Here is a 27,882-nt window from a genome sequence, read left to right as displayed (position 1 = left end):
GTCATGTGTTTCTTGCTTAATATTGCTTATGTTCTTTGTAATTTTATACTTGATATCTATTCCTATTGTATATAGTTTTGTATTGGGTTTAGATAGCTCTTGTTTAGACAAAAGGGGGAGATTATGGGGAACCTTGTTAGCCAATCATTTTTAAGAGGTGGGTCTTTTTTTTTTTAAGATTGTTTATTTATTTATTATGTATACAATGTTCTGTGTGTGTACATGTCTGCAGGCCAGAAGAGGGCACCAGACCTCATTACAAATGGTTGTGAGCCACCATGTGGTTGCTGGGAATTGAACTCAGGACCTTTGGAAGAGCAGGCAATGCTCTTAACCGCTGAGCCATCTCTCCAGCCCCCAAGAGGTGGGTCTTAGTTAAGGCATAGCTTCGCTGGGATCCAGGGTAGGTACTCTCTCTTTGTGCCTTTTCCTGTGGGACATTGCTATGCTTGGATTTCTTGTTTCCTGTTTCATGAGTTTTCCCCTTATAATAAATAAAATATAATTGTTTCATCCTTAGCTAACCGGGTTATTTCAACACAGTATTTTACCAAATATCTGCCTGTGACTAAATTCCAAGATTTATCTCTAGTGAATTAGAAGTCTCTAATTTTTCTCATTTGCCAAATCCTTACATCCACTTCTCTTTAGTGTCCCACAGTAAATTACAGTTGTTACCTATAAAATTATTGCCTCCCAAACCAAACTAAGACTCCACATACATTTAAAGCTGTTTGCACCCCAAAGTCAAACAGAAAATAAATTTCATGTGCTTACATCTTAGAGCAGAGATATGCTATTGTTAAATCATTTTATAGTCAATATTGGCCAATCTCAAGGATGACGCATCAAGAAGCAATGCTTGAATTGGACATTCATCATAATATCCAACTATAAACTTACTATGTCCATAGGCTGAAATAAAGAAATTATTTATTCCAGTTGTCAAATATATCTGAATCTTTCTCACTGCACTACATAGTCAATATACTAAGTATGATTTTAAAAAAAAAAAATTCTGGTGCTGGAGTATAGCTCAGTTGAATAAGTAACTGCCTAGCATGTAGAAAACTCAGAAAAGTAATGGCCTAACATGTGCAAAGCCTTGAGTTCAGTCCTTAGAACTGAATAGGGTGTAGTAATTCCAGTGCTGGGGACGGGGAGGCAGGAGGATCTTAAATTCAGGGTCATCCTCCATTACATAGTGAGTTAAGTACAGCCAGCCTAGCACACACGCGATTCTGTCTTAAAAATAAAGAAGCAAGAGGCTGAAGAGATAACTCGGTGGTTAAGGGCACTAGCTGCTTCTAGAGGTCCTGAGTTCAATTTCCAGCAGCCACATGGTGGCTCACTTCTGGTATAAAGTCATACACGCAGATGGAATACCCATACATTAAATAAATAAATCTTAAAAATAAATAGAAACAAACATGAATTCCATGGTTTAATTCATCTTTATTCTTAAAGTATTATATATTACCATTAATTGGCCCATTATTTTCAAAGGAGATCTAGACAAAGTTTGCACATCCCTTTCCCCTTTTTAAGTTCACAGAGATTTCCCGTATGCTTCTGACAGAATAAACAGGAGAAATCTGGGAGGAGGAGAAAAGGAGGATGCTGGGGCCAGTCACACAGTCCCACGGTGTAAGAAAAGAAAAAAGCCCAGAGTCAAAAGGTACATCGGATAATTTAAGTTAAGGAAAGCTGGCTAGAAATAAGCCAAGCAGGGCATTTATAAGAAAGAATAAGCTTCCATTTGTGTGATTATTTGGAAGCTGGGTGACGGGTAAAGAAAAAAAAAAGGGTAAAACACACAACAGCAACAATTAGCACAAGCGATGCCACCACATAACAATCATTTAAGGTCTATATTCCAAAATACTTCACACTCTAGTGTGTGAATGTGCAAGTTTTATTATAACGGGTAAAGAGAAAAATATTATCAAAAAATAAGAAAGGTCTAGACAAACTAAACCCACGGCCCTGCAATCGTTCTACCACTGAGCGACACTCTTAGCCCTGGAAATATGAACTTTACTTTAAACAAATCAACAGTGCTTAGAATTGAACCCAGAATCTACCACTAAGCTACATGTCCAGATGACGTGTGACTTTTGAGAAAGACATTTGTTTTCTCACTGTACTCTTTGAATACAACAAAAAGCTGACACAATTAGTTGACAATGAGTTGATATGGTATTTCACTGTGTTTTCATTAGACAAGACCCCACTGCCCATGCATCTGAACTTACTTTGCTCTCTATGTTATCTATGTGGCACAGCATCCACAGCTTCTATGAATCCCTAAGTACTTGAATGTTTAGTATGAGAAAACACTATTGTCTATTTTTTAAAGAGTTTTATCTTTTTAAAATTTACCTTTGTGTGTAAAGTACAAGGGTGTTTTCCCTGTATGTATATCAATGTCCACATGCATTCCTAGTACCCTTGGAAGCCAGAAGAAGGAATTGGACTATAGCCTGTTATGAGCTACCATGTGGGTGCTAGGAGTTGAACCCAAGTCCTTCAGAAAAGCAGCCAATGCTCGTCCCTTCTTACATCTACTTCAGCTTTGCACCAAACGTGCTCAGCGTGTCTCAACTGCACACATGTAATGATATATTGAGGAAAAGACCCTATTATCAAATTCATTTGGTGTGTGTGTGTATCTTACAAACGTAAACTGGGGTTAATTTTATTGATTTCTTAAAAAGTGTGCCTGTGTTTTGACTGCAGTTCTTCATATATGACCAGGCATCAATTTTCAGTTTGTGGTATCATATCAAGGAATCAACGTTTCAGATCTGCAGTTTCAGACCGTAGATTTTCATATTAGAGGTAGCTTTTAAAAAGTTGGTGGGTGACATAAAGAAAATCAACTTTGCTCCAAAAGTAGACCAGAAGAATAAAGCTTAGTTTTATCTAGAGTTTAAAGTATATATTTTTTTTCTTTTCTGGTTTTTCTGTGACTTTGGAGCCTGTCCTGGAACTAGTTCTTGTAGACCAGGCTGGCCCCGAACTCACAGAGATCCGCCTGTTTAAAGTGTATTTAAAGTGTATGTCTATCCTTTAAGCTAAGAATGTTTAAACAAATACTTGCAAAACAAACAAGTATCTTAAGCAATTACTTTAGGTTACAGAGCAGAGGATATTAAACCAGAAACTGGCTGAATTCAAGAATTGAGCTTTGCAAAGAGTAATGTAATTTTGTTGCTGCGGTTCTGTGTTTTACCACATAGCCTAGACTGGCCTCAAACTTGTGGAGATCCTCCTGCCTCAGCTTCCCTCTGGTGTGCTGCATTCTAGAGATTCTACAAGTAGCTGGTCGATATACTATTATCCAATCAAACTGTGGCTAGAAAGAGTAGATCTCGAGTGCTTGTCCTTGGGTTTCCACCCTGGTTTGTTTTAATGCGTTTCAGCAAGCGCAAGCTTAACTGGTTCTTCTCTGCTTCCTCCAAAATTAAGAAGTATATATAGACATGTGGCAGTGAAAGTTAACACACAATCTTTCCTACACATCTGCCACAGGATGGAGTGGATAGATAAATAGATTCCTAGCTTTTTGTGATAGTGGTGGAAGCAAAAATGACTTCCAGAAGCCTTCAATTGCTAACTCGTTACCTTTATAAATGATAAAATGTTCAAATTTGATCTCACCAATTTGACAAATGTAAGCTTTGTTACAAATTGATCGTTTTCTAAGCTCCTTTCATAGTAATGGAGGGAATTCTATTACAGGGTCTTGTGTTTCTCAAAAAGAAAATTAATATTCACAAAGTATAAAACATCCTATCATCAAAACAACATTTGCTAGCATTTAGTAGTCACTAATTAGCATCTGACCAGGCTATGTCCTTTTTGAACCATGTGAACTTGGCAAATTCTGATTCTGCACCCATAAAATGATGCATCTGCTGTCTTTCTACTCTGCTTATTACTTCATATGGTCCCTGTAAGAACCCAATTAGATAATATGTTTAGAAGCAACTGGAAAACTATGCCTAATAAATATAACACCAAAGCAATACCATCTTAATCACCTGCAAGAGGAAATTACCAATCTACAAAAATACCCAATCTATCCTGGTCCCACAACAGTCACATAATTACTATTGTAGTCTTACACTGCCCATTTTTAATTATTTGTTGTAACTCTATTCATCAGAAGCCTATAAAATGGCATGTAAGGATGAACTAGTAGAATAATAAATGGCAAAGCATACCTCTCTACCCTAAGCTCCAACGTTCCTGACGGCTCTCTGAAATTCCCATCTCCTCTGCTTTTCAGATACCTTAATGAAGACACTGTTTTCTCAATGTTTAATTAAGAAACAGGAACACTCTACCTCCTTTTGTGCAATCATTCTTGGTAGTCAGGTTTCTATGCCATACAAAGCGGGTTAACTAACACTGACAAGCTATGTGATCTACACAGGTTACTCATGTTGATCCATGACTCAGTTTCCAAGCCCATTAGACAACAAATCAACTAAGAGACCAATGCCACCTCAGCTGCACTTTTCAAATATTTACTATTTTTCAGCAGTGCCCCAGTTCCGTAAAGGGTAACCAGTCACTGTTACTACAGATTTTTTTAGTTTAATAGGGGAGTTTAAAAAATATTTTTCCCAATACAGGCTATCTGTGTAACTGTAGTTTTTAAGAGTCACTGAATTCTAAAATGGACCTGAATCAAGTAAAATTAAGGCATAAGCAAGAGAATGTGTCTATTTTAAGAAATCATTCCAATTTCATACCCGTTTACCTATGAATGAAAACAATCTCTAGACTCTAAGCCAAATTCTTGCCATATCTAACCTTATAATATTGGAGGGGGGGAGCAAAATAATACAAAATTCAAATAACCAGAAAACCTTAGATCATTCTGCTTCAATCACCCCTGAGGATCCTGGATTAAGAGGCCACCAGGGAAGGGGACTCACAGTGGGAAGATGGTAGTTCAGAAATCAGCACAGATAGAGGATTTTATTTCCTGATAAAATTCCAGTTGACTGACTAATTAAAATAATGCAAGGATTGATTCTCTCCTCCCATAACAAACATCCTGGAGACTGAACTCAGGTCATCAGGCTGAACCTTTTCACCAGCCCTAACACAATGTTTGAAAACAAACTCTAAAAATGAGCAATGCACTCACTCAACTGGGACCCACATGGGCGTGTGGGGTGAGGCACAGATGTACTCAAGCAAGCAAAGTATTTTAATCCTGTGAGCGATGACATCTTCACATGCCTCCACTGCACTCTCTATATGAAAACCTACTTTAGCCATGCAGTCTAAAAACATTAGGCAGTACGGTTCTAAGTAACAAAGCTTAAGCAAATATGCTATCTCATGAATGAGATGACTTAGGATGACTTAGGAATTCAGAAGCTCACTGGTAATCTGGTTTTAACCATCAGTGAGGACTTCCTGGAATTAGAATTTTTGCAAGATCTTCAAAGACACAAATGGGTCCATTTTGGTTTACGATTTGGCCTTTGGAATTCTTTAATATATGACCATCATTGATAGGAACAAAAACCATGCATGCAGTGCAGTGTTGCCCAGTAAACAGAAGGCTGAAGTGGCTCTTCTTTACTCCTGTGATTTCAGGTCTCAGGAATCAGTGTTTATTTAACCACAAGGTTGGTTTATTTATTACAAAAAACATTGATATTTTATCCAATCACTGATCTGCTGCAGAAGGAAGAAAGCAAAAACAGACCCTTAAAGTGAATAGAGAGAAAGTTTGGGGGAAATCGTCCAAACATGAAATTCAACTGTGAAACACTTTGAATGCTATTTCCTTTAGAGGTTACCCACTTTTTCAGGGCTGAAGATGTAGTTCAACTGCTGAGTGCTTGATCCCCAGGACCATATAAATTGGCACTCAGAAGGTGGAGGCAGGAGGCAGTCAAGGTTCTCAGCAACAAAACAAGTTCAAGGCCAGATTGAGATTACAAGGTCTCCAAAAATAAGATGTGAAACGTTTTGAAAGAGCTACCCACCTTTACCCTTCTGCATCCAAGACACTTAAGCATTTACAACCAATAGTTAGCACAGTACACACTGTACTGACATTACACTGTACTTCTTGTGAGAAGCCACTTCTTAAAATGTTGTCTAGGTTACTATAACCTGGAATATAAAGCTCTCATGTGTCAGAATTTCTGCTATAGGTTGAAGTTGAAGGCAGAAGGAACATTATTATAAGCCCATATCCTAAAATTACCATAGTTAAGACTTGCAAGACTGTAAGAACTTACATTTTTATTATACTTCCAAGTTTTGAATTAACACGTAAATCCTGCATTTGTTGATATACAGCTAATCCGCATTCACCAAAAACTAGAATGTCATGAAACAGCATTAACAATTACAAGAAAGCAATCTGCAGAGAAATAATAAAGTAAACTCCAATCGAAGTAAAGGAAACAACTCTTTCCCATTTGGTAACTTCTAAAGCTCTACAAGTTATCATTTATTTCCTTATACACAAATTATGATGCTTCCAGTTACCACAAATTACTTCAGAAGCAAAGAGGAAGGAAAAAATCATCAGCCGTATAGGGTCTTCCCAAACATCATAAATAACAGGAAAACCAATCTACTCATATCTATTGACATAACTTGGTCGAATTTGGTAGAAATCAAAAAGTGGGTGTCATATCCACGCCCTTATTAACTAGGGTAAAGGATGGTGAATAGGCCAAAAGTAAGTAAAAAGAATTGGTTATGGGGGAGATGCAGTCAAAAATCAACTCATAATTCAAGCTAACCAGCTTTTCAATATTCGAACTAAGGAATATAACTTCATTCATCCCCTTTTTCTCATTATTTCCTTTACAATATAAACGATTTCCATTTTACACTTCGAAATCAGTGAAATAAAACATTTTCCCCCAAGAGGAATCCGCAAAAACAACTATAAGACTACGGGTCTTGAAAAAAAAAATGAATTAAACATGTGTCTTCACCTCGCCTTACACTTTTCTCAGTTACCTCCCGAGGGTGTGAAAAATATCAACATCCGGTCTCCCACCCCCACCTCTCAGTAGTGCCTCGAGTGGACTGCGTCCACATCTCTCGTCCTCTCCATCCCTTCCTTTCACGACCATCACCTTGGCAAAGCGTATCGAGCATTTCTTTCCGTTGCTCCCCCCACCCCTTTTCATGGCCGAGTGCAGCATTCTCTGCATCCTTCTCCCAGGAAAGGGACGAGCAAAAAGGAAAGCAGAGCGTGCTTGGAGAGAACAGGCAAAGGGGCCTGACAACCGGAGAGCAGTTAAAAACAACCGGATGGTTGCCCATCGGCGTCTGCCTGGCAGTCGGCTCTCTCGGTGCTGAAACCCCCCGATCTTCACGCTCCCACCCTCGCCACGCCACGGCTGCAGAGACCGGTAAAAGGCAGAGACGGGAGAGCGCGAGGCACGGTCAGCCCTAACGGAGTCCCCGGGGAGGGCCGTCAAGCCGGGAGCGGCCCCCGCCCGGCCAGCCCTGCGGCCGGGGCCCCCGCACTGCAGCGGCGCCCGGGCGGACCCCACGCCCGCCTCATCCGCACAACGCCGCACACAAAAGCGCCCGGGCCGCCGCCTTCCCGCCCCCACAACCCCGCGGAGCAATCAAAGGGCCGGCTGGCCCGGCGCGGCTCACCATCGCTACGCTTGATTTCCACGTAAATCCCGATCTGGATCTTGCCGAAGTTGGCCGTTGCCATCACCTCATCCGGAGCGGCGGCTGGCGGGCGGAACAGGCGGGGAGGGGGCGGGGTGGCGGCGGGAGGGGCAGCGGTGGCCCGCGGCCGCGCCGGCCCGGGAGGCAGCGTGGACGCGAGCGGGGCCGCGGCGAGCGGCGGCGGACGAGCGGGCGGAGGCCCCGGGCCTGCGGGAGGGCGAACTGGCGGGCGGGCTGGCGAACGCGCACGCCGGGCGTCGGGGGTGAAGCGAGGGCCGCAGTCGTGAGGCGGCGCGGGGGAGAGTGGGAGGGCTCGCGCCGCCCGCCCGGACCGACGCTGGGGGGGGGGGGGGGGGGGGAGGCGGGGCGCCGCGCGCCTGCGCACTTACGGCCGCCCGCGTCTTCCTGCCCGGCGCCCGCGCGCTCTGGCTGCAGGCGGCCCCGCCCAGCTCCTCTGCGGCCCGGAGGCCGCCGGCTCTAACCGTCGCTGGCACCGGAGCGCGCGCAGCCCGGCTCAGGTACGAGCCCGCGCCGCGTTCAGCGCGCGGCCTAGAAGGCGCGGGAAAGCAATGAGCCATACCTCCCAGAGGTCCGGCTTCGTCTTGACGCTGCAGCGGGAATGGTTTGAGGGCCACGTGCTGTCGAGGCTTTTGGAGCGAGGGGCTGAAGGGACCGATGACAGGACACCCGGTGTGTGTCTGTGGGGACTTAGAACCGGGTGCCACTTCGAGGTGGCCGGCCCAAGTACCCTTCCTAAGGCCAAGGCATGTCTGGTTCAGGCTTCCTAGTTATGGAGGGAAAAAAAAGGATTCCTCCACCCTAAGTGGAATTAAAGACCTTTGCCCCCAACTTCCCTGTTTATTGTCATTCAAAAGGAAGTCCCTCTGTGTAGCCTTCTTGATCCAGCCGGCTGGATGCTGTAGCATCAAGAGTCATTTGCCCTGGTCTATAAGGCCAACATCTCTGACTCAAAAGCAGAGCAGAGACTTGAATACGATTGAATAATGAGTCTCTTCTGCAGTCATCTGACTGGGCTGACTACATCTGCAATGTGGAGAGTGCCAACGCCTACCCCTGCCAAGCAGAGGGGACAAGAGACCATTGGAAAATGTTCAAGACCATTTTGAAAAGCAACAAACCTGAGACTGACTAGTAGTATTGGGACTTCACACGGAAGGAGTACATTTTCATGGTCTATTTTCCCTGGTTGTTGTTAAACTGCCTATAATGATTGAAAATACAGTCTTAAGATTCAGAATTTGGAAGTTGGATATTTATGTGTGAATGCATTTATTTGTGCCTAGAGTTTCCTACCTAATACAAGAAGCAGTTTGCTCAAGTAACTCCTTTAAAAAAGATGGTTTCTGAGCCTTTAGACACCGTGCCAAAGGAAAAAAAAGATAAACAATGTAGAAAAGACTTCTGCTTTTCTGCTCCAGAAATGACATCATAGGTCAGGACTTCTGTTTCAAAACAAGGTTGGACCAAATGAAGGTTCTGCTTCTGTCTTGTTTTTCTTTCTCTGTAGTAAGAGTTTTATATAGCTCTGGGCTGCTGGACAGCGGGGTTATTCTCTGATGTTTCTGTGCTGAGGTATGAAGTACCTGGTTATTTGCTTGCAAATTCTTTCAGGAAGGCAAAGAAATCCAATGATACAGCTGCTAAATTTAAAGTTGCTTTATAGGATGCTGTCTTATTATGATTGCTGACACATACCTTGCATCCTGTTGGTTATGTAATCAAGTCTTAACCTTTAATCCATATTACAAAGGTAGTCTAAAAATATGCACATCATCTTGTTGCATAAAAATGCCTGAGACACTTGACTAACCAAACACAAAGATCTTTCTGGATAAATCATACCCAACAGGCTGGTTTCAGGTATGGTTGATCTAGCATATGTTATATAGTAAACCAATATTTGCATTGTGAGCTTTGTAGCCACATGTCTTTCAGAAGAGTAGCCATAAAAATATGCAGTACCATATGTTTCCGTCAACATCCCGGAGAAAGGATACTGATTCTGATTCCATCACTATCAAAAACTATGACCCTGACTAGAAGTACTAAACAACTAATAACAAATCTCTGAGATGCATAATGCCATAAAAATATTGCTGGGAGTGTTGATGCACACACGCCTTTAAACCAGCCCTTGGGAAGCAGAGGTAGATAGACCTCTGTGAGGCTAGCCTGGTCTGACTGTAATGCAAGCAAGTCAGTTACCTTAATAGTCATAGATGTAAAATAATATATTGCTTTTAGGGTTGTTTGTAAATAAACCTTAGGATTCACCGAAGGAAAATGTTGCTAAGCTAATGAGTGAAATTTCAAGCCAAAGGTGACACTTTAACCAGTTACCTACTTGTGGTAGTTTAAATGAAAATGTCTTTCATAGGGTCACAAATTTGAGTGTTTGGTCCTTAGTTGGTGGAACTGTTTTTCAGAAGAAATAGGTGGCATGGCCTTGTTGGAGGAGGTATGTCACTAGAGGATGGGCTCTGAGGTTTCAGAAGCCCATGCCCTTCCCAATCTCTCTCTCTCTCTCTCCCTCCCTCCCTCCCTCCCTCCCTCCCTCCCTCCCTCCCTCCCTCCCTCCCTCCCTCCCTCCCTCCAAATTGTGAATAAAATATACGACCTCAGCTACTGCTTCAATGTCATGCCTGCCTGCCTGTTCCAAGTCCCTGCCCTGCTGGTAATGGACTCACATTGGGAACTGTAAGCCAGCCCCCAGTTACATGCTTTCTTTCATAAGTTGCTTTGGTCATGATATATCTTCACAACAACAAAACAATTACTACTAAGGCACTACTTCTTTATGAAGGCACAAATAGACTATGTATCTTTAGTTCTAGCCCAATTTTTGTGTGTGTGTGTGTGTGTGTGTGTGTGTGTGTGTTTATCCTGTGATTTGAAACTTTCCATTTGGTTTATCTATTCTGAATAACTTTGACAAAGCTTGTAGATCAAGAGATCAAGTGGAGAAGTCCAGTAGACAGGGTTGGCAGAAACTTTATTTGCTTTTATGGTCTGCTGTTTACCCTACTCTGTTTGGGGGAGTCAGTGATTCCAATCCCATCACATTGTAAACTAGCGTAATCTCACTGTAGTTTACTTCTTAGATGTTTTTAAAACACTTGGGAGATACAAATCCAAATTTCACCCTCTAGAACATTCCCTCTCCTCTGTTGGATTCCTATCTACTCCTGTAAGCATTGACCCTCCCTGTTTTAGAAAAGAAAATCCTTTGATCTTCCTATTTTAATTCCACTCTTCCCCCACCATAACTGTCCTCTCCCTGCCAAATTATCAAATGGGTCTGTTTGTGTTACTATAACAGAATACCTAAAAGTGGGTAATTTATTTTTTTAAGTCTTTTAAAAATAGTTCTGGAGGGCAAGAAGTCCAGGATATGGTGCTAGTGTCTAACAGAACCTCAGTGCTGCTTGCTACCATGACAGAGGGACAGGTGAACACATGGGGACACAGAGAAAAGAAACGGCTAAATTCTTCTAGAGTGGTATATTATTTATGTTTTAATAAATAAAGCTTGCCTGAAGATCAGAACACAAAGCAGCCACACTAGTCAGCCATACAGGCCAGGGAGTGGTGGCACACAGGGACAGAGGCAGAGGGATCTCTGTGAGTTTAAGGCTACCCTGTGCTACATAAGATTGAATCTGTTTAAAAAAGAAACAGAGCCCACACAAAGGTGATCTCAGCAGCCTTTACTCCCAGCACTAGGGAGGTGGAGACAGGAGCAAAGCCGCTGGGCAGAGAGAGTGGAATATAAAGATGAGAGAAGAGACAGGAACTCACTGGAGTGTGGAGTCTGAGGATTCCTGGAGACAGAATCTCATCCTTTTGATCTGTAGCTCCCTAGTAACTGGCTGCTTTGCTTTTCTGATCTTCAGGTTGTACCCCAATATCTATCTCTGGGTTTTTATTATTTGTGCTGCATTCATGTTGGTGTTTTGCCTGCATGCATGCCTACGTGAGAGTGTCAGATCTTGGAATTACCACAGTTGAGCTGCCATGTGGGTGCTGAGAATTGAACCTGGGTCCCCCAGAAGAGCAGTCAGGGCTCTTAACCACTGAGTCATCTCTCCAGCCCCATTCCTGTCTCTATTTATTTATTTATTTATTTATTTATTTAAGATTTCTGCCTCCTCCCCGCCACCGCCTCCCATTTCCCTCCTCTCCCCCAATCAACTCCCCCTCCCTCAGCAGTCTGAAGAATATTGAGACAGTGGCAATTAAACTTTAACTTGAGCTTTAGAAGAGACATTCAACCACAGTAGGATACCCGCTGCCTTTCCCACACCCATGCGTTTCCTAACCACTAATTTTGAATTGATTCCTCTACTGAACCATTTTTTTGAAAGCCAAAAGGCAGAAATTGCTGTACAGTGAACAGCTGCAGGGTAAACTTTTCCAGCTTTGTTTGTTGTAAATTCTTTCTAAAATGATTTACCTACTACGCTCTTGTCAGTGCTTCCTTGCTTGCCCTTTCCTGCTGCATCTTGGTTTGTATGTGTACATAGTGTAACATGGTTTTTAAGGTAGTGTAACTATGTCTAAAGTGTTGTAGATGTAGTTCTCTGTTGTGAGTTTTTTATTGACTTTCATCAAATCAGTTTCTATTAAATGTTTTGTATAATCATCATATTTATTTGATATCATTAAAAACAATTTATTATAAAATAAAATGAAAAATAAACTTTTACAAGGCAACCTCCTGTCACCACCACTATGTGAAGAAATTGATACTTTTTGTTTTTTATTTTTGGATTTCGGTTTTGTTTAATTTTTATTCATCCCAAGGACTTAACGGCTTTTTATATGGGATCTCATACAGCCCAAGCTGGCCTCACTATGTAGATAAGAACAACCTGGAATTCCTAATTCTCCTACATACTGTCATTACAACCATGTGCCACTGTGGTCGACTTATTTTTGATGTCCCACACAGAATGTTTCAATGATATTTGAACTAAGCACTGTATGGTTTTGTTGTTGTTTAGCTTGATTTTTCTATCATAGCCTCTGTATCTCTGCTGTGGTTTGAATGTGTTTTTCCCCCATAAAGATTCATGTGATTGGAGGTTGGTCCCAAAACAACAGGCATTTCAGTGGTTGAAATTCTGAGTTGGGACCTGGTGGGAGATGATTGGATCTTGAGAATACCATCCTCAAAAAGATTAACAACCCTCTCCAGAGAATGGGTTCGGTTTTATGTGACTGGATTAGTTGTGTTGAGAGCAGACCATTACAAATCAAAACCATCCTTATAAATAACCCCTACTACATGTATGTCTCTTTCCTCCTTGCTATGATGCATATAGACTCTAGATTATAGAGGATTCCTCACCAAATGCCAGAACTACGCTATTTGGACTTTCCACCCAGCAGAATTACAGGCCGGTGATGTTAGTTCATTTCCTCCCTGCTGTCACAAGGTACCTGACAAGGACGAGTCTATTGTGGCTCACAGTTTGAGGAATACATCCATCATGGTGGAGAACCTGTGACAGCAGAAATGTATGGCTGCTGGTCACATTGAATCTGCGCTCAGGAAAAGGCAGGGAACAGGAAGTGATGCCAGGCTACACAATCTCAAAACCTGTCTCCAGTAACCCACTCTCTCCAGGAAGGTTCTGTCTCCTAAAGGTTCTACAACCTTCCCAAACAGCATCATCAACTAGGGAACACATATTTAAACATGGGAGCCTATGGGACAAATTCCACATCCAAACCAGGCTACTTGTTTTTAAAGAAGCACACAACCACAACCATTCTGTTTAGCCATAGAAAACAGACCGAGACTTTTTAAAACTGAACACTTGACCTTCAGATACTACTTTGCTTTGGCTTAAAGCTGATGTATAAATACTGTCTCCAGATTTCCTATTAGACCTATGCTCTAAGTTCCAATACCACCTTCTATAATTTCTCAGACAGCTGTTTCCCTTGCTGTCCTTGTACTCACCAACTCTATCTGTACCCGGTCCCAGATCCCCATAATCCAGTTCCACCCACATCCTTGTCACCTACTCTAGTATATGGAACAAACAATGCAAACACTATAATTAAATGCTGATTGTGTGGTTCCAGCTTTAAGTATATACTAAAAGAAAGCCAGTGAGAATCCGAACAGTTGGGCAAGCTTTCTTAGTGCTCAAGCCTTTAAATGCCTTTTATGTTCTTTTGTTTTATGAGTAATGAGGAAGCACAATTTTAAAAAAGGAGTCAGTACTCCTGTGGCTTTTGCCAGGCTCCAAGGATGACTGGAATCTAAATGGGCAGTTGGCAGAAATGAAAAGAAAGAAATCCAAAAGAGGATATTTTTACATGATCACTCCAATGTGTCCGTTCTGAAGCCAGCCTGGGATACCTAATCAAAGTGTAAAAAGTCATTTTCCTTCTAACTAAAAAACATATACAGCCAGACACCCACAGTTAGATGCTTAGCCTAAAGTTTAGTCCAAATATGGACTACTTTCCCACTGTAGCTACTTTTATGTTCATTGACCTTTATGTTAATATAGATTATTAAAAATCATATTTTTCTGACAAGTACAGTATAATGAAAGTGATCTGGTTTCTAGGAGGGACACGTCCAGTGAGAACTATAGACCTTGAGTAGTTCAAGAAATCATTGACGAGGGTATAATTATGACAGGCCTTGGAAGCCAGAGAGAGATGCTTGCTCTCGATAAGGGCACCAGCAGGGAACTCCTTGAAGGCCAGACACAACATGAAGTCATAGTACCATGATATGATAAAAAGAGCACAGACTTCGAAGTGGCACTGACCTGGTTTCCAATACCAGTTTTGCGGCTTCTTAGGTGTGTGGCCTTGGGCAAGTCACTGGTTTCTCTGAGTCTCAGGTTTTTTCATCTATAAAACGGGAGTTATAGGTGCTGGGGTGATATTTCCGTTGGTGAAGCACTTGCCTTGTGAGCATGAGAACTTGAATTCATGCCACAGATTCTACATAAAAAAAAGCCAAGTGTGCTTGAATTCCAGGTTCCGGAGGCTCTGGGAGATGGGCGGGTCCTTGAGGTTCGCTGACAGCCAGTCTAGCCTATCTAATGAGCTCCAGGCCAAGTAAGAGATGAAACAAGGTGGATAATGTCTGAGGAACAATGTCTGAAGTTGTCCTTTGGCCTCCACACATATCTGACACGGGTATATTCACTCTCTCACTCTCACACACACGCATACACGAACGTGCACGTGCACATACATACACAACACCCCAAAGGGAAAAGAATTAGACCCATGTCAAAATTATTGAGCATTTGACGTGGAGCAAGTCCTTGAAGCATTGTTGGCATAATTGACATTAGTAGGGAAGTATTTTTGCCAAGTAAAGTCAATAGAGGAGAGCTTTGCTTCAGGATGGTAGCAATACATACACAACACCCCAAAGGGAAAAGAATTAGACCCATGTCAAAATTATTGAGCATTTGACATGGAGCAAGTCCTTGAAGCATTGTTGGCATAATTGACATTAGTAGGGAAGTATTTTTGCCAAGTAAAGTCAATAGAGGAGAGCTTTGCTTCAGGATGGTAGCAATGAGGGGATGCCTGAGAAGTCAGCCAGGAAATGATTTGAATTAGACGGTACAGTGGATAATAGAAAGCACCAAAACCACGTGAGATGTGGAGGAATGGAAACTGTCTGTGTGTGGACGAGGAGGGTAAAGGATAACCAAGGGTGATGCGTCCAGTTCTCCAGTTACTAAAGACTGAAGAGCATCGTTAGCAAATGTTGGGAGGTTTTGGTATACACACTGCTAGCTACATTAAAAAGTTATCAATTCTATTAAATATAATAAAGTTCTTTTGTTCATTTTCTTTAAAAAAAAAAGAGTCAAAGATACAGAGAACTCTACAACAGTAAACAAAAGAAATCTCAAATCCCCCTGGAGAAATGTACTGAAGGCAGAGAGATCACGACTCTTAAATCTTTGATAAAGATGGAATTTTTAAATCTTGCAAATTGGAGGATGGTAGAAAATGCACTGTGTCATATGTTCTGGGTAATGAGATATTTTTAAAAAAATCTCAAAACTTTATACACACAAAGCAGAGGCTGAGGGCATTCTTCAGTCTTGCTTGATTTAGAATGCCTTTGTCACTGAGTCCTTCCTCCCGGTGGACAGTCAACAGACAGTCAATAGAGTCCATGTATACAGTCTTCCAAGCCCTTCAGCCTCCCAGAGATTTTTTTTTTCTATTTTCTTTTCTGGTCTGTCAGAAGGACAGTCTCTTGGAAAAGGGCAGATCTTGAATGACAGGAGTCAAGCCTCTCCCAGTGGCCTGAAGTGTTCTGTGAGATGATGAGGAAGCTACATTTTATTGGGAAGAGTCACTAACCTTCTAGAGTGTTGATTACAGAGGTCGATCCACCCTGAGTAATACACAAGTGACTACGAACATTGTAGATTCCTAAGATGAGATTTTAGATCACTCAAGTCGTGGTTTGATTAAGACCAAAGACTTTCTCATGCTGAATAGTCCTAGGAAGAAAACTCCGAAGTGAAGATTTTAACGCAGGAGAGTTATGAGGAAGTGGCTTTTGGATCGATATCTATAGGACAGTGAAAGCAGCAGGAGCAGGCCTGGGCTGAAGTCAAACTGTGACTCAGTGATGACAGAGGTCTCTGCCAATTCAAAAGGGAGCATAGAGCTAGGACATTCTCTCAGACGTGTCTCAAGCTGAGATGTGAGGTCACTGTGCTGCACGCGGGCCAGGTTTTGGATATAGGCACTCGTGGGAGAAATGCTGCATGGTAATCCAGCTCTAAGGCCTAAACTGCTCTGGCTAGGGAAATCAGTGCTTCGGTCTTAAAGTGGATGGGTGCAGTGTTATGTCCGTCCATTTCAGGAGTATTACAGATGCTGTGTTTTCAGTGGTAAAATAGCTTTAACTTAAATTTTTTAGTTACTTATTTTGTGACTCTGTATTGGAGGGTGTGTATATATGTTCCACAGTCATGTGTGTGGAGGCCAGAAGACAGTTTATGGGAGCTGGTTCTCTTCTTTTGCCAGGTGAATCCCAGGGATCAAACTCAGGTCTTTGGGCTTGTCAATACATGCCCTTACCCACTGAGCTATCTCATTGGCCTATAAAATACTTTTATAAACAGAGCAGCAATCTGTTTATGTTCATAAGAGATTACTTGGGCCAACGAGTCTGAAAAAAAATGGTAGTATCAAGACACCAGAAGATAATAGATGAAGAAAGCAAGAGAATTTTGTTTGAGATAAGGAAGAACGATTCCATGGGAAAGAATGGTCATGACAGCAGCGTAAATAAAACGGTCCTTTGGTCTGCCATCAAATGGTTACTTATTTGGTGATAATCAAGTTCCACTAAAAATCAGTTTGGAGGCAAATAAAAAGCCACATGATCAAAATGTACACAGTGGGGTTTTCTTTTCTTTTTTTCCCTTTTTTCCCCCCCTAGAGACAGAGTTTCTCTGTGTATCTCTGGCTGTCCTGGAACTTACCCTTGTAGACCATGCTGGCCTCAAACTCACAGGGGTTTGCATGCCTCTGCCTCCCTGCGTGGGTTTTTCAAAAACTTGATTCATATTATTACATTTTAAAGGAAGACAATATTTTTCTTAATGAATCTTTATTATTTGAACAATATCTTGAGAGAATAAAAAAAATGGTCCAAAGATAAATTCCATTTGAAATTTAAGTTTAATGTTTTAAAATTACATTCAGAAATCTGCTTCACCGAACCCAAGAAGTAAAGAGCAGATTAACTAAGGGCAACATTGTTCCTGATAGGGAGAGAACAAAACTTCATTTATGAATTGTCTGTCTTTTATCCTTGAATTCACTAACATATCAATAGAGTATTCAAAGTCAGGTCTGGTAGTGCATGCTTATAATTTTACAACCCAGGAAGCAGAGGCAAGAGGGTCATGAGTCAGAGGCCAGGTATGGCTTCAAATCTCAAAGCAATCAAACCAAGACAAAGTATTAAAAATAATGCCACTAACGTCTTTATTCCCACCATCTCTTACTAGCAATTACTTATTAGTTAATAATGATAAAACTGTATTATAGTTAGGCCAATATTTTAAAATAATGTTTATAATATTATGTTTATAAATAATGTTAGAATTCTTTTGTTTTAATACAACTGATTAGCTTGAATGATACTCTGTTTAATATTATAATTGACTTTCTAATTCAGATAGTGACATTTACATAACCTTTACTAATAAATAGTAAAAGGACTTCCCCTGGATTGGAAGGAGAGGAGGATTCAAAACTACAAAAATAAAATCCCCAGGCCAACGCCATGGGTGCTCAGTTGAGCTAGCTGGTGTTTATTGACTGCTGACTTCAAAGGACACCTCTTGAAACCTCACCCATCCTGACCTCTTTCACAAGCTGGTAACATGAAGCAAAACAAAGTTCCAGCAACTTAGTTGCAATGAATTGTGCTTGAGAACAGAAAGATCCTGTTAGAAGAAGTAACTGTACCCTATAACCTCACCCAGAAAGTTGTCCTGGGTCACCACACTTGAGAACTTAAGTTTGCCTTTTTTGAATTTCTAATTCTAAGGAAAATTACTTTTTTCAATGGATGTCACATCAGGACATAAATCACAGCCTCCTTGTGAAATAAGGTATGTTAGCACTGAGAGGTGTGTGTTTGTGTGTGTGTGTGTGTGTATACGTGTGTGTGTGTGTATAAATATATACTATATAGAGAGATTCCAAATATCCTATACACAAAAATGAATTTTATGTTTTGTTTTGGATACTACAAAATTTATAACATTTTGTGATTCTACTGCCAGAGTCCATGTCAGCTGTTTTTGGAATAGAGGGTCTTGATAAAGGAATATCTACAAAATTCCCCTCAGAGAATTACTCACTTCTTCACTAATTCGCTATTCACTGAACTCACATGCCAGTCACTATCAGAAGCGTTTGGGTGCGTGAGTACATGAAACAAACACCCCTTATGGGCCTTACACCCTACAGGAGGAGAAAGTAAATAAAACCACAGTCAATCATAATTGTACTTCGGGGTATTGTGGAGGGGGGAGAAGACAGAGCATGATGCATAAGGTCAAGGGCACTGCTGGGACGTATGGTCTACTGCCTCAAGATGGCCCCGGGAAAGGGGGTTTAGGACAGATACTGGGAAGATATGGTGAAGTGTGTCTCTCTGACATCTGAGCAGAGTGCTGTTGCCTAAAGGAACAGCCATACAACAGTTTCTCTGGTGGCTCCCGGGAGAAGTAGGAAAAGGTGGAGGGAGAGTTGGGCTGTACACAGGCTTAATAATAGCCATAGTCAGTCCCACAGGACACTGGAGCTAACATGACCCTTTGGAGTTGTCCCGAACTGTCTTTAATATAAATGACCAGACCTTTGTGTTACCACATTGCTATGTCATGAGATACAGGCCACCCTCAAATAGGTGAGACTTTGAACAACCTTGCTAAAGAGAAGGCAATTGCAGGACACCTATGTCATCTCATCCCAAAGCTTTCATCTGGAGGAGAGTGGAGAAGGACATTTTAGTGTCCATCCTTGTGGCCTCTCCATTGCCAGGTTTACTTATAGCCTAAGATAACTACCGAAACATCAGCATCATATTCCAACTGGCTACATGAAAGGAAAGAATAGAGGTTATTCTGGTAGTTGCTTGAAGTACCAGTATCTATTGCTAGCCTTATGTGACTTCAAGCAAACCTATGTTATGTACCAGGTATGATGATGAAATCCTGGAATCCCAGCATTCGGGAGGCTGAGGCAAGGAGATAGTGAACTATGAGCAACATAGTTCAAAACCAGCCTAGAGTGAGAAAAGAAAGAAAGACAGAGAGAGAGAGAGAGAGAGAGAGAGAGAGAGAGAGAGAGAGAGAGAGAGAGAGAGAGAGAGGAAGGAAAGAGGGAGAGGGGTGAGGGAGGGAAGGAGGAAGGATGCAGCTTTATTTTTGGTGGCCTGTGACCACTAAACAGAAATAGATATTGAAGGATAGCTAGTTGTCTCTGTTACTATGACAGTGTACATGTAAACAGAGAAGAGAGTAGATCAAAGCGTTGGAGAATAAATGGACTGCAGTCTTTTCAGCTCATTCAGGATTTGGGGGCTTTAGGACAGTGGGACATATAAAGACAACAAAGAAATGCCATTTTCTTGAAAGGTTTATAGTGGGGATGATTGGAAAGGTGGCAGTACCCTTACAGATGTAGGCTGAGCATGTAAAATTAGATATTTGTGTAATCAGCCTGTCCAGAGTCTGGTAGTGCTTGGGACCAGTCAGGTGTCCTTTATGTGGCATAAATCACTGCTTTTCTCTCTACCTTGCTGTGCCCTTTGGCAGGACTCCTTTTTTTGTTCGTCTTCCTTACTGGTTCTTTTTCCTGTTCTTGACTCTTTGATGCTGGTGTCCTTCTGGGATCCGTGTTTCGTCATCTCACAATGCATTATTTACCTTTGTCAGCCTACATAACTCTTTAAAAAAATGTCTATTTGAACATTGCCAATTGACTGAACAGAATGAACCTGTTGGGGGCATAGACATTAAAGATACTATTTTCTTACCATCCCTGTACTCAGTTGTGCTTTATCAGTTCTACTTTACTGGACAGCTTCTTTCCGGGTCAGTCATAGAGGGCAAGAAGTCCTTTTGCACACGGATAAGCACTGGAGAAGTCAGGAAAGCTAAACACACAGGCTTCCTTCAGTGGAAGGAGATATTTACCTGTCCTCCTCCTGGAATGCTGGGAAATAATGTAGTTTACAACCTGGTGATCGTTCGCTACCTGTCGAGCCATTTTCCGCTCACATCCCCCAGAATTTATGTTTTACTTACCCCAGATCCTTTTCACCTAAATCTTGAACATTGCTTCTGTGCCATAGACCTTGTCCTTATGCGTAATGTCACTTGTATTCTACAACACCTTCAGTGACTTCTATGTTATATTAGGCCCAGACCAAAGTTGACACCCACAGGCATTATGTTGATCTCAGTCACACTCCCCAGACCCTAAATCTTGGGCACTATCTCTGAGTCATCATTGCCTAGCTTTGTAAAAGAAGCTAGGTGTAAACAATTTGTAAATTGTAAAGCATTTCAATGTAAATGTGTCTTAAGCTCTGCTATACTCATGGGACTGAGTTAATTGCTATCAGAAAACTTCCCCCTCCCCACCCCACCAAACTGTGCTGTGTTTATGACTAAAATAAACCAACTGGTGTCAGACTCTGGAAGTCTGGCCCAACTCCAGTGCCTAAATTGGGCTGAACTGAGTTTCATTCTTCCCTCAGCTGGATCATTTCCCTGCCAGCTGTAAACCCTGCAGGGACACCCCCACCCCCCCACCCCCCCACCCCCCCACCCCCCCACCCCCACCCCCACACAATCAGATCCCACAGTTTGGCCAACTCTGTACTGTTCTATCATCTAAGCGGTTGAGTTAGACATCAGGTGCCTTTGAAGTCAACTCTTCCACTGGTCCTCTCCCTCTTCTGGCTCACTGGGTTGAGAATCATCTCTACTAGAATGGACGGCAGGGATTGCCTTTTGTATTTTGCCTCCTTCTGGCTCTGTCTAGTGATACTCTCAGAAGCTGGTTGATTAAAGCGGTCACCTCTACTTTATAGACACTGGTAGAGGCTTCTCAGTCCACCTTCCCCCTCTGTGTAAGGACTGGTTTTCCTTTCACTCTCAACACTTTCTCTGAAAGGATCTTGTCCTTTTTAGATGGTGGCTACCTGGACAGCTTGCCAGTCTCTGCCTTGCCCTCGAACCTCCTTCAGTATTCTGGTCTGGCATTCACTCACAACATTTACATTCTCGCCGGGCGGTGGTGGCGCACGCCTTTAATCCCAGCACTTGGGAGGCAGAGGCAGGCGGATCTCTGTGAGTTCGAGACCAGCCTGGTCTACAGAGCTAGTTCCAGGACAGGCTCCAAAACCACAGAGAAACCCTGTCTCGAAAAACCAAAAAAAAAAAAAAAAAAAAAAAAAAAACCATGTACATTCTCTGGGTTAACAGATGTCAAAGGAAGAGGAAATAATGGGATGAGTTACCCAGACTTCAATGTATTCCCCCGTATCTGCCCATCAGATGCCTCTCTGTGGTGAGAAATTCTCTCTGATAGATCATTAAAATAGTTGGGAGAGGGTTGGTGAGGTGGCTCAGCAGGCAAAAGCACTTCTGCCAAGCCCTACAAACTCAATTAGATCCTCTCTGAACCCATATGGTTGGAAGAGGGAACTGACTCCCAAGAATTGTCTTCTGACCTCTGTTTGTGTCATGCCCCACACAATAAGTAAAAGGTAATTAATAGGAGGCTCTGGGTATAGTGCCACACGCCTGTAATGTCAGCATGTAGGAGGCAAAGGCAGGAGGATCAGGAGTTCATGAACCTGCATTTACCTTTTAAGTGTTACCTCTCTGTATCATTTGTTCAGCCTTCATCAACACTGCCACTACCCCTCATTTACATTATTATTTTTTTTTAAATATTTATTTATTATGTATATAATATTCTGTCTGCATGTATGCCTGCAGGCCAGAAGAGGGCACCAGACCTCATTACAGATGGTTGTGAGCCACCATGTGGTTGCTGGGAATTGAACTCGAGACCTTTGGAAGAGCAGGCAATGCTCTTAACCACTGAGCCATCTCTCCAGCCCTCATTTACATTATTATACTGACATCCTAATAAGTCTGTGTCCAGGTTTCCTTTCCTCCTGACTATCTTTTTAAAAAAGATTTTATTTATTATGCATGCAGTGTTCTGCCTGCATGTTTGCCTGCATGCCAGAAGAAGGCACTAGATCTCATTTTAGATGGTTATGAGCCACCATGTGGTTGCTGGGAATTGAACTCATGGCTTCTAGAAGAGCAGCCAGCCCTCTTAACCTCTGAGCCATCTATCTTTCCAGGCCCCTTTCTGACTATCTTCATGCACTGCATGTAGAGTGATATTTCAGAGAGTCAGGTCTCATCAAAGGGCCCGCATGCTTATACGCCTCTGCTGGCTTCCATCCTACTACATGTTCAGCAGAGGGCAGTTCTGAAATCACCTTTGACCAAAATCGTTTGGATGGTATATTACACTTGCAAATTTGTCTGCCCCGTCACAGACTTCAAATGGGCTGGGACTTTGGAGTCTACATTTTTAATTTGTCTTTTTGGAAGAGAATTTCACAATTCGATTTGTGTGTATGTGTCTGTGTGTATGCTTGCTTTTAAGATTAAAGCCTAAGCTTCTTTTGGGGGAGTGTATAAAACCTTTCAGTATTTGGTTTCTAATATCATTTTAAGTTTTCATCCCACAGTTATCTCTGCAGTTTGTGTTCTAAGAAAAACAAATTTTCTAATGGATCATACATACTCTTTTGGCTTTGAATGTTTCTTAGCTTAGAGCATTTTCCTCCCCCAACTTACTTCCATCTAATAAAAAAAAAAGCTATTTGTCAACACTATGTTGGAATCTCATATATACTATATATTATATATACACACATTTGTATCTTAAGAATGTTTGTGTGTGTGTGTGTGTGTGTGTGTGATGTGGGATTCCCCTTTGTATGCTGTGAATAGCCTTGGTTAATAAAGAAACTGTCTTGGGCCTGTGCAGAGCAGAATTAGGTAGGTGGAAGAAACTAAACTGAATGCTGGGAGAAAGGAGGCGGAGTCAGAGAGAATCCATGTAGCCCCGCCTGAGACAGTCGCCAGAACTTTAGCCAGTAAGCCACAGCTCTGTGGTGATACAGATTAATGGAGATGGATTATAAGTAAGAGTTAGCCAATAGGAAGCTAGAGCTAATGGGGCATGCAGTGATTTAAATAATACAGTTTCTGTGTCATTATTTTGGGGCTGAGCAAAATAATAATAAGCAGCCTCCATCAACATGTGTGCATGCTCCTGTAAGAACAGCTGAAAACCCATGTTCATGCTGCCAGGGGACTTTGTGGTGAGACACATAAAGTAGACAAGGATGGCAGGAGGGGAAGGGAGACCCAGGGGAGGGTAAAGCAGTTGTTGGCCAGCTGCTGCTGCTGAGCTGCTGAGCAAAGTTATCAGGTCAGTAGCTATATACATATGAACTGTACACTGGCTATTACTGCCTGTGGTGGTTTGAAGAAAATGGCCCCAAACACAGTGACACTATTAGGCCTTGTTGGAGTAGGTGTGGTCTTGTTGGAGGAAGTGTGTCATTGTGGAAGCCAGCTTTCAGGTCTCATATATGCTCAAGCCATGCCTAGTGAGACAGTTCACTTCCTGTTTCCTGAGCAAGATGTACAACTTTCAACTGCCTCTCCAGCACCAGGTCTGCCTGCAGGCCATCATGTCCCGCTGTGGTAATTGACTAATTGAACTGTAAGCTACCCGATTACATGTTTTTCTTTATAAGGGTTGCTGTGGTCATGGTGTCTCTTCACAGCAATAGAAGCCCTAACTAAGACACTGCCCTACCTCCTTATAAATCTCACAAGAAGCCTTCTTGTAGTCCACTCTAATGAAATATATAAGAAAGTAAATTCCTCCTAGCCAAGTTGATACATTGCACAATTATCAGATGCTAAATGCTTTGTGTTAAGGAGGGAGAGCAATCTCATTGGTGAGATGACATTTGCAGTGTTTTCATGAGATGGTATCTGATTTCCCATAGAAGGTTGAAACCTTTCTAATACTTTGACCCTTAATACGGTTCTTTATGTTGTGGTGACCCCCAATCATAAAATATTTTCATTGCTACTTCATAAGTGTAATTTTGCTGCTCTTATGAATTATAATGTAAATATCTATATTTTCCAATGGTTTTAGGCAACCCCTGTGGGAGGGTCATTCAATCCCTAAAGTAGTCAAGACGCACAGGTTGAGAGCCACTGCAGGGGAGGAAACAATCTAAAGGGCAAGGTAGACATTGTAGTGTCTGTGATAATCAAGTGATGGTTGTCATATTCTGTTTTCCCTTAATGTCTTAACTGTTACAAGACTTAGCACTCTAGGGCTGGAGACATGGCTTAGCCATTAGCAGCTAGGCTCTCACCCAAAAACATGTCAACCCATTTAGTGTGAATTTAGTGTGAAGAAATTTAAATGTTTTATTCACATATATTAAAGGATAGGACAAGAGTCATTGGAGGTTGTTTCAGGGTCTACATACTAAGGGACTGTAATTTGCACAGATTACTTTAGATTTTTTTGTTACAGGTTTTTTTTTTTTCCTCATGGACAAAGTAAAGGTGGAACCCAAGATCATATGAGAATGTTCAACTCTATTGGGTGAAGAAAAAGAAAACACATAACTATATATAGGACAAGCTGAAGAAGAAATTTTTAGAAAAATTAAGGATATATATATATATATATATATATATATATATATATATATATATAGCCAAGAAGGGTAAATAACTACTTCATTTATACCTCTTGGCACACTAAATCTTAATCTTAATTAGTGATTTTCACGTTTTTCTTCTACTGTATTATCAGATTCCTTCTCTCATATCTGAGTCCATATCATCAAATTCATTGTCTGACTCTGGTGTAGGAAGTCCTTTTGTATACGTGTTGCTTTTTATTGGTCTGTGATAGGGAAGTAGACCTAGATGGGGAAAACTAAGCTAAATCCTGGGAGAAAGAAGGCAGAGTCAGGAGACGCCATGTAGCCCTCCAGAGACAGACCCTGGATGGAACCTTGCCAGGAAGCCACAACCACGTGGTGATACACAGATGAATAGAACTGGGTTAAATTAAGATGTAAGAGCTACTAATAAGAATCTAGGGCTAATAGGCCAAGCAATGATTTAATTAATACAGTTTCAGTGTGGTTATTTTGGGGCTGAGCAGCCAGGAACAAACAAGCAGCCTCCTATAACACGACTTAAAGTGGACATTTTAAACATGTGAATTGAAACATCCTTGGTGAACTAAGACTTTGGAGGATATGAACAAAGATCTTAAATAACTAAAAATGTGCTCTTGTGAACAGAACGTTGACATCAAACCTCTAAAGGCATTTTTGACACTGAAAAGATGTGTTTTAGAAGAAATAGATTAAAAGTTTATAAAATTTACATCTGAAATAGAAACAGTTAATATGTAAATAATATATACATTAACTATTACACAAACAAAATTTCATTAAATAAATCAATATAAATTATGAGGTTGTTCTTTGTCATTGTTGCTTTCTTTTGTTTTTCAAGACAGAGTTTCTCTGTGTAGCTTTGGAGCTTGTCTTTGTGAGTTCGAGGCCAGTCTGGTCTACAAGAGCTAGTTCCAGGACAGGCTCCAAAGCTACAGAGAAACCCTGTCTTGAAAAACCAACCAACCAAACAAACAAACAAACAAAAAAAAACCAACAAAAAACCCCCCAAAAACCCAAACAACAACAAAAACCAACCAACCAACCAACCAAACGAACAAAAAAACCCATGAGGAAGGGAACAGTAGACTCTGATAAGGTCAAGTATTTACCCTCAAACAGATTAACCACGGCTGGGCAGTCTCGCATAGGAACATTGCGAATCCTCTGTAGCCGGGCAAATTAGGCAATGAGGTGAGGCAATCTGGAAAACAGTTGCTAGGTAGACAAAACAATGGGTTTGATGAAGGGATGACATATTCGTCATAAAAATACGTTGGTTGTTCAAGGCCCAGCAGTAATCTCTGGATTTTCACATGGGATTATGGGTATTCCAGGTGCCACTGTAAGAAATGATTGATTGGCATTTTTGGATTGCGACGGGTGCTGTTTCCTGTGTCGCAGTTATTTTATTACATTATTCTGGTTAGTACTGTCTTCATTGCTACATCTAATGGAAAGGGCTTAATTAAGATTTTAATTTCCTTAGCTGACACATTAGGGGAGGTTTCATAGAGATGAATGGCTTACAGCCTCAACTACTTTATGTAGCGCTAAAGAGGATTCAGATAGCTTTCATAACACCTACCCCTTAAGGGCTTGGTGACAGCCGTAGTAGATTTGCTGATAACTGACTTCAACGTGGGAGTTGATGCTGATGATTATATTTTAGGGTAGCCTACACAGTAATGGGTTTCATCGTGATAGCTTCATTATAAACATCATTACTCTTGTATTTCATTTGTCCCCTTACCCACTGACCTCCTCTTCACCAGTGCCCCTCTCCAGCAGGCTGAGTCCTCCCCCAGTTTCCCTTCTGTTTCCTTCGTGCATGTCTTCCATCTCTGACTATCTTCTCTATGCCCTTGGGATCTGTTCCTCCCATCTCATGACCCCCTTTCTAGTTTCATGATTCCACTCCCGCACACACACACACACACACCTAAGTCTAATTTTAGTTTCTTTATATAACTGAAAACACACAGTGTTGTTTTTTTCTGAGTCTGTCTTATTTCATGTAACAAAATGATTTCCAGTTCCATACATTTTCGTGCAAATGTCATCATACTTTTCTTCATGGCTGCATCAAGTGCTATTGTGTATCTGTATCACATGTTCTTTCTCGGTTGCTCTGTAGGTGGACATCTAGGCTGGTTCCATTTTCTGGGTGTTTATAAAATAATACATCAATAAACAAAGATGAATGCCTGTTTAAACATTCTCTCTCTCTCTGTCTCTCTCTCTCTGTCTCTGTCTCTGTCTCTCTGTCTCTCTCTCTCTCAATTTAAGGAAAGATCGTATGTAGCCCAAGAAGGCCTGGTACTCACCATGAGGAGTTTGATCTCCTGATCCTTCTTCACGTCCCCAGGATTACACACATATGTCACCATGTCCATCTTATGTGGTTCTGTGGACTCGAGAGACCACACTTTACAGACTGAGCTACACCTCCAACCATAAACTTGGTTATTAAATGCTCCCTATAGCTTTTTTTTTCGGGGGGGGGTAGCAGAGGTTGGAGGGAAAAGACATTGCTTCTTTTCCTTTCTTTCTTTCTTTCTTTCTTTCTTTCTTTCTTTCTTTCTTTCTTTCTTTCTTTCTTTTTTTCATGGTTTTTTCATGTCAAGCAGAAAAGAAAATTTCTCTTCAGAAGGTATATAGACTGAGATTTTAAATGTTTGTATGATACTACCAAGTGTCAAAGCATGGAAGGATATGTTCTTGATCTAATTTTTGGAAGGAAGAAAAATGATGGTCAGAACAGTATTATCACTGTAAGTGTTGCTGTTGGGTGAATGGCCAGTAATCAGGGC

At 41.5% G+C, this 27,882-nt stretch overlaps 1 protein-coding gene across 6 annotated transcripts in view; it reads right to left on the bottom strand.

The window, feature by feature from the left end:
- The window catches only part of Kif2a (kinesin family member 2A), a 74,612-nt gene extending 47,165 nt beyond the window's left edge, over nucleotides 1–27,447 (bottom strand). For 5 of the 6 annotated variants that reach the window (XM_057789745.1, XM_057789748.1, XM_057789746.1 and 2 more), the window contains exon 1: nucleotides 7,663–8,008. In XM_057789745.1, coding sequence (XP_057645728.1) covers nucleotides 7,663–7,726 — 64 coding nt within the window. In that variant the 5' untranslated portion in view covers nucleotides 7,727–8,008. Of the gene's footprint in view, nucleotides 1–7,662; nucleotides 8,009–27,396 lie in introns of those variants that run through there. The other variant, XM_057789747.1, reaches the window with a different exon arrangement.
- Between the last annotated feature and the right edge of the window lie 435 nt (nucleotides 27,448–27,882).

Source organism: Chionomys nivalis, chromosome 15 (assembly GCF_950005125.1).
Source record: "Chionomys nivalis chromosome 15, mChiNiv1.1, whole genome shotgun sequence".
NCBI lineage: Eukaryota > Metazoa > Chordata > Mammalia > Rodentia > Cricetidae > Chionomys > Chionomys nivalis.
Note: the sequence above shows the minus strand (reverse complement) of the source record. Positions and strands in the feature narration are given on the sequence as shown.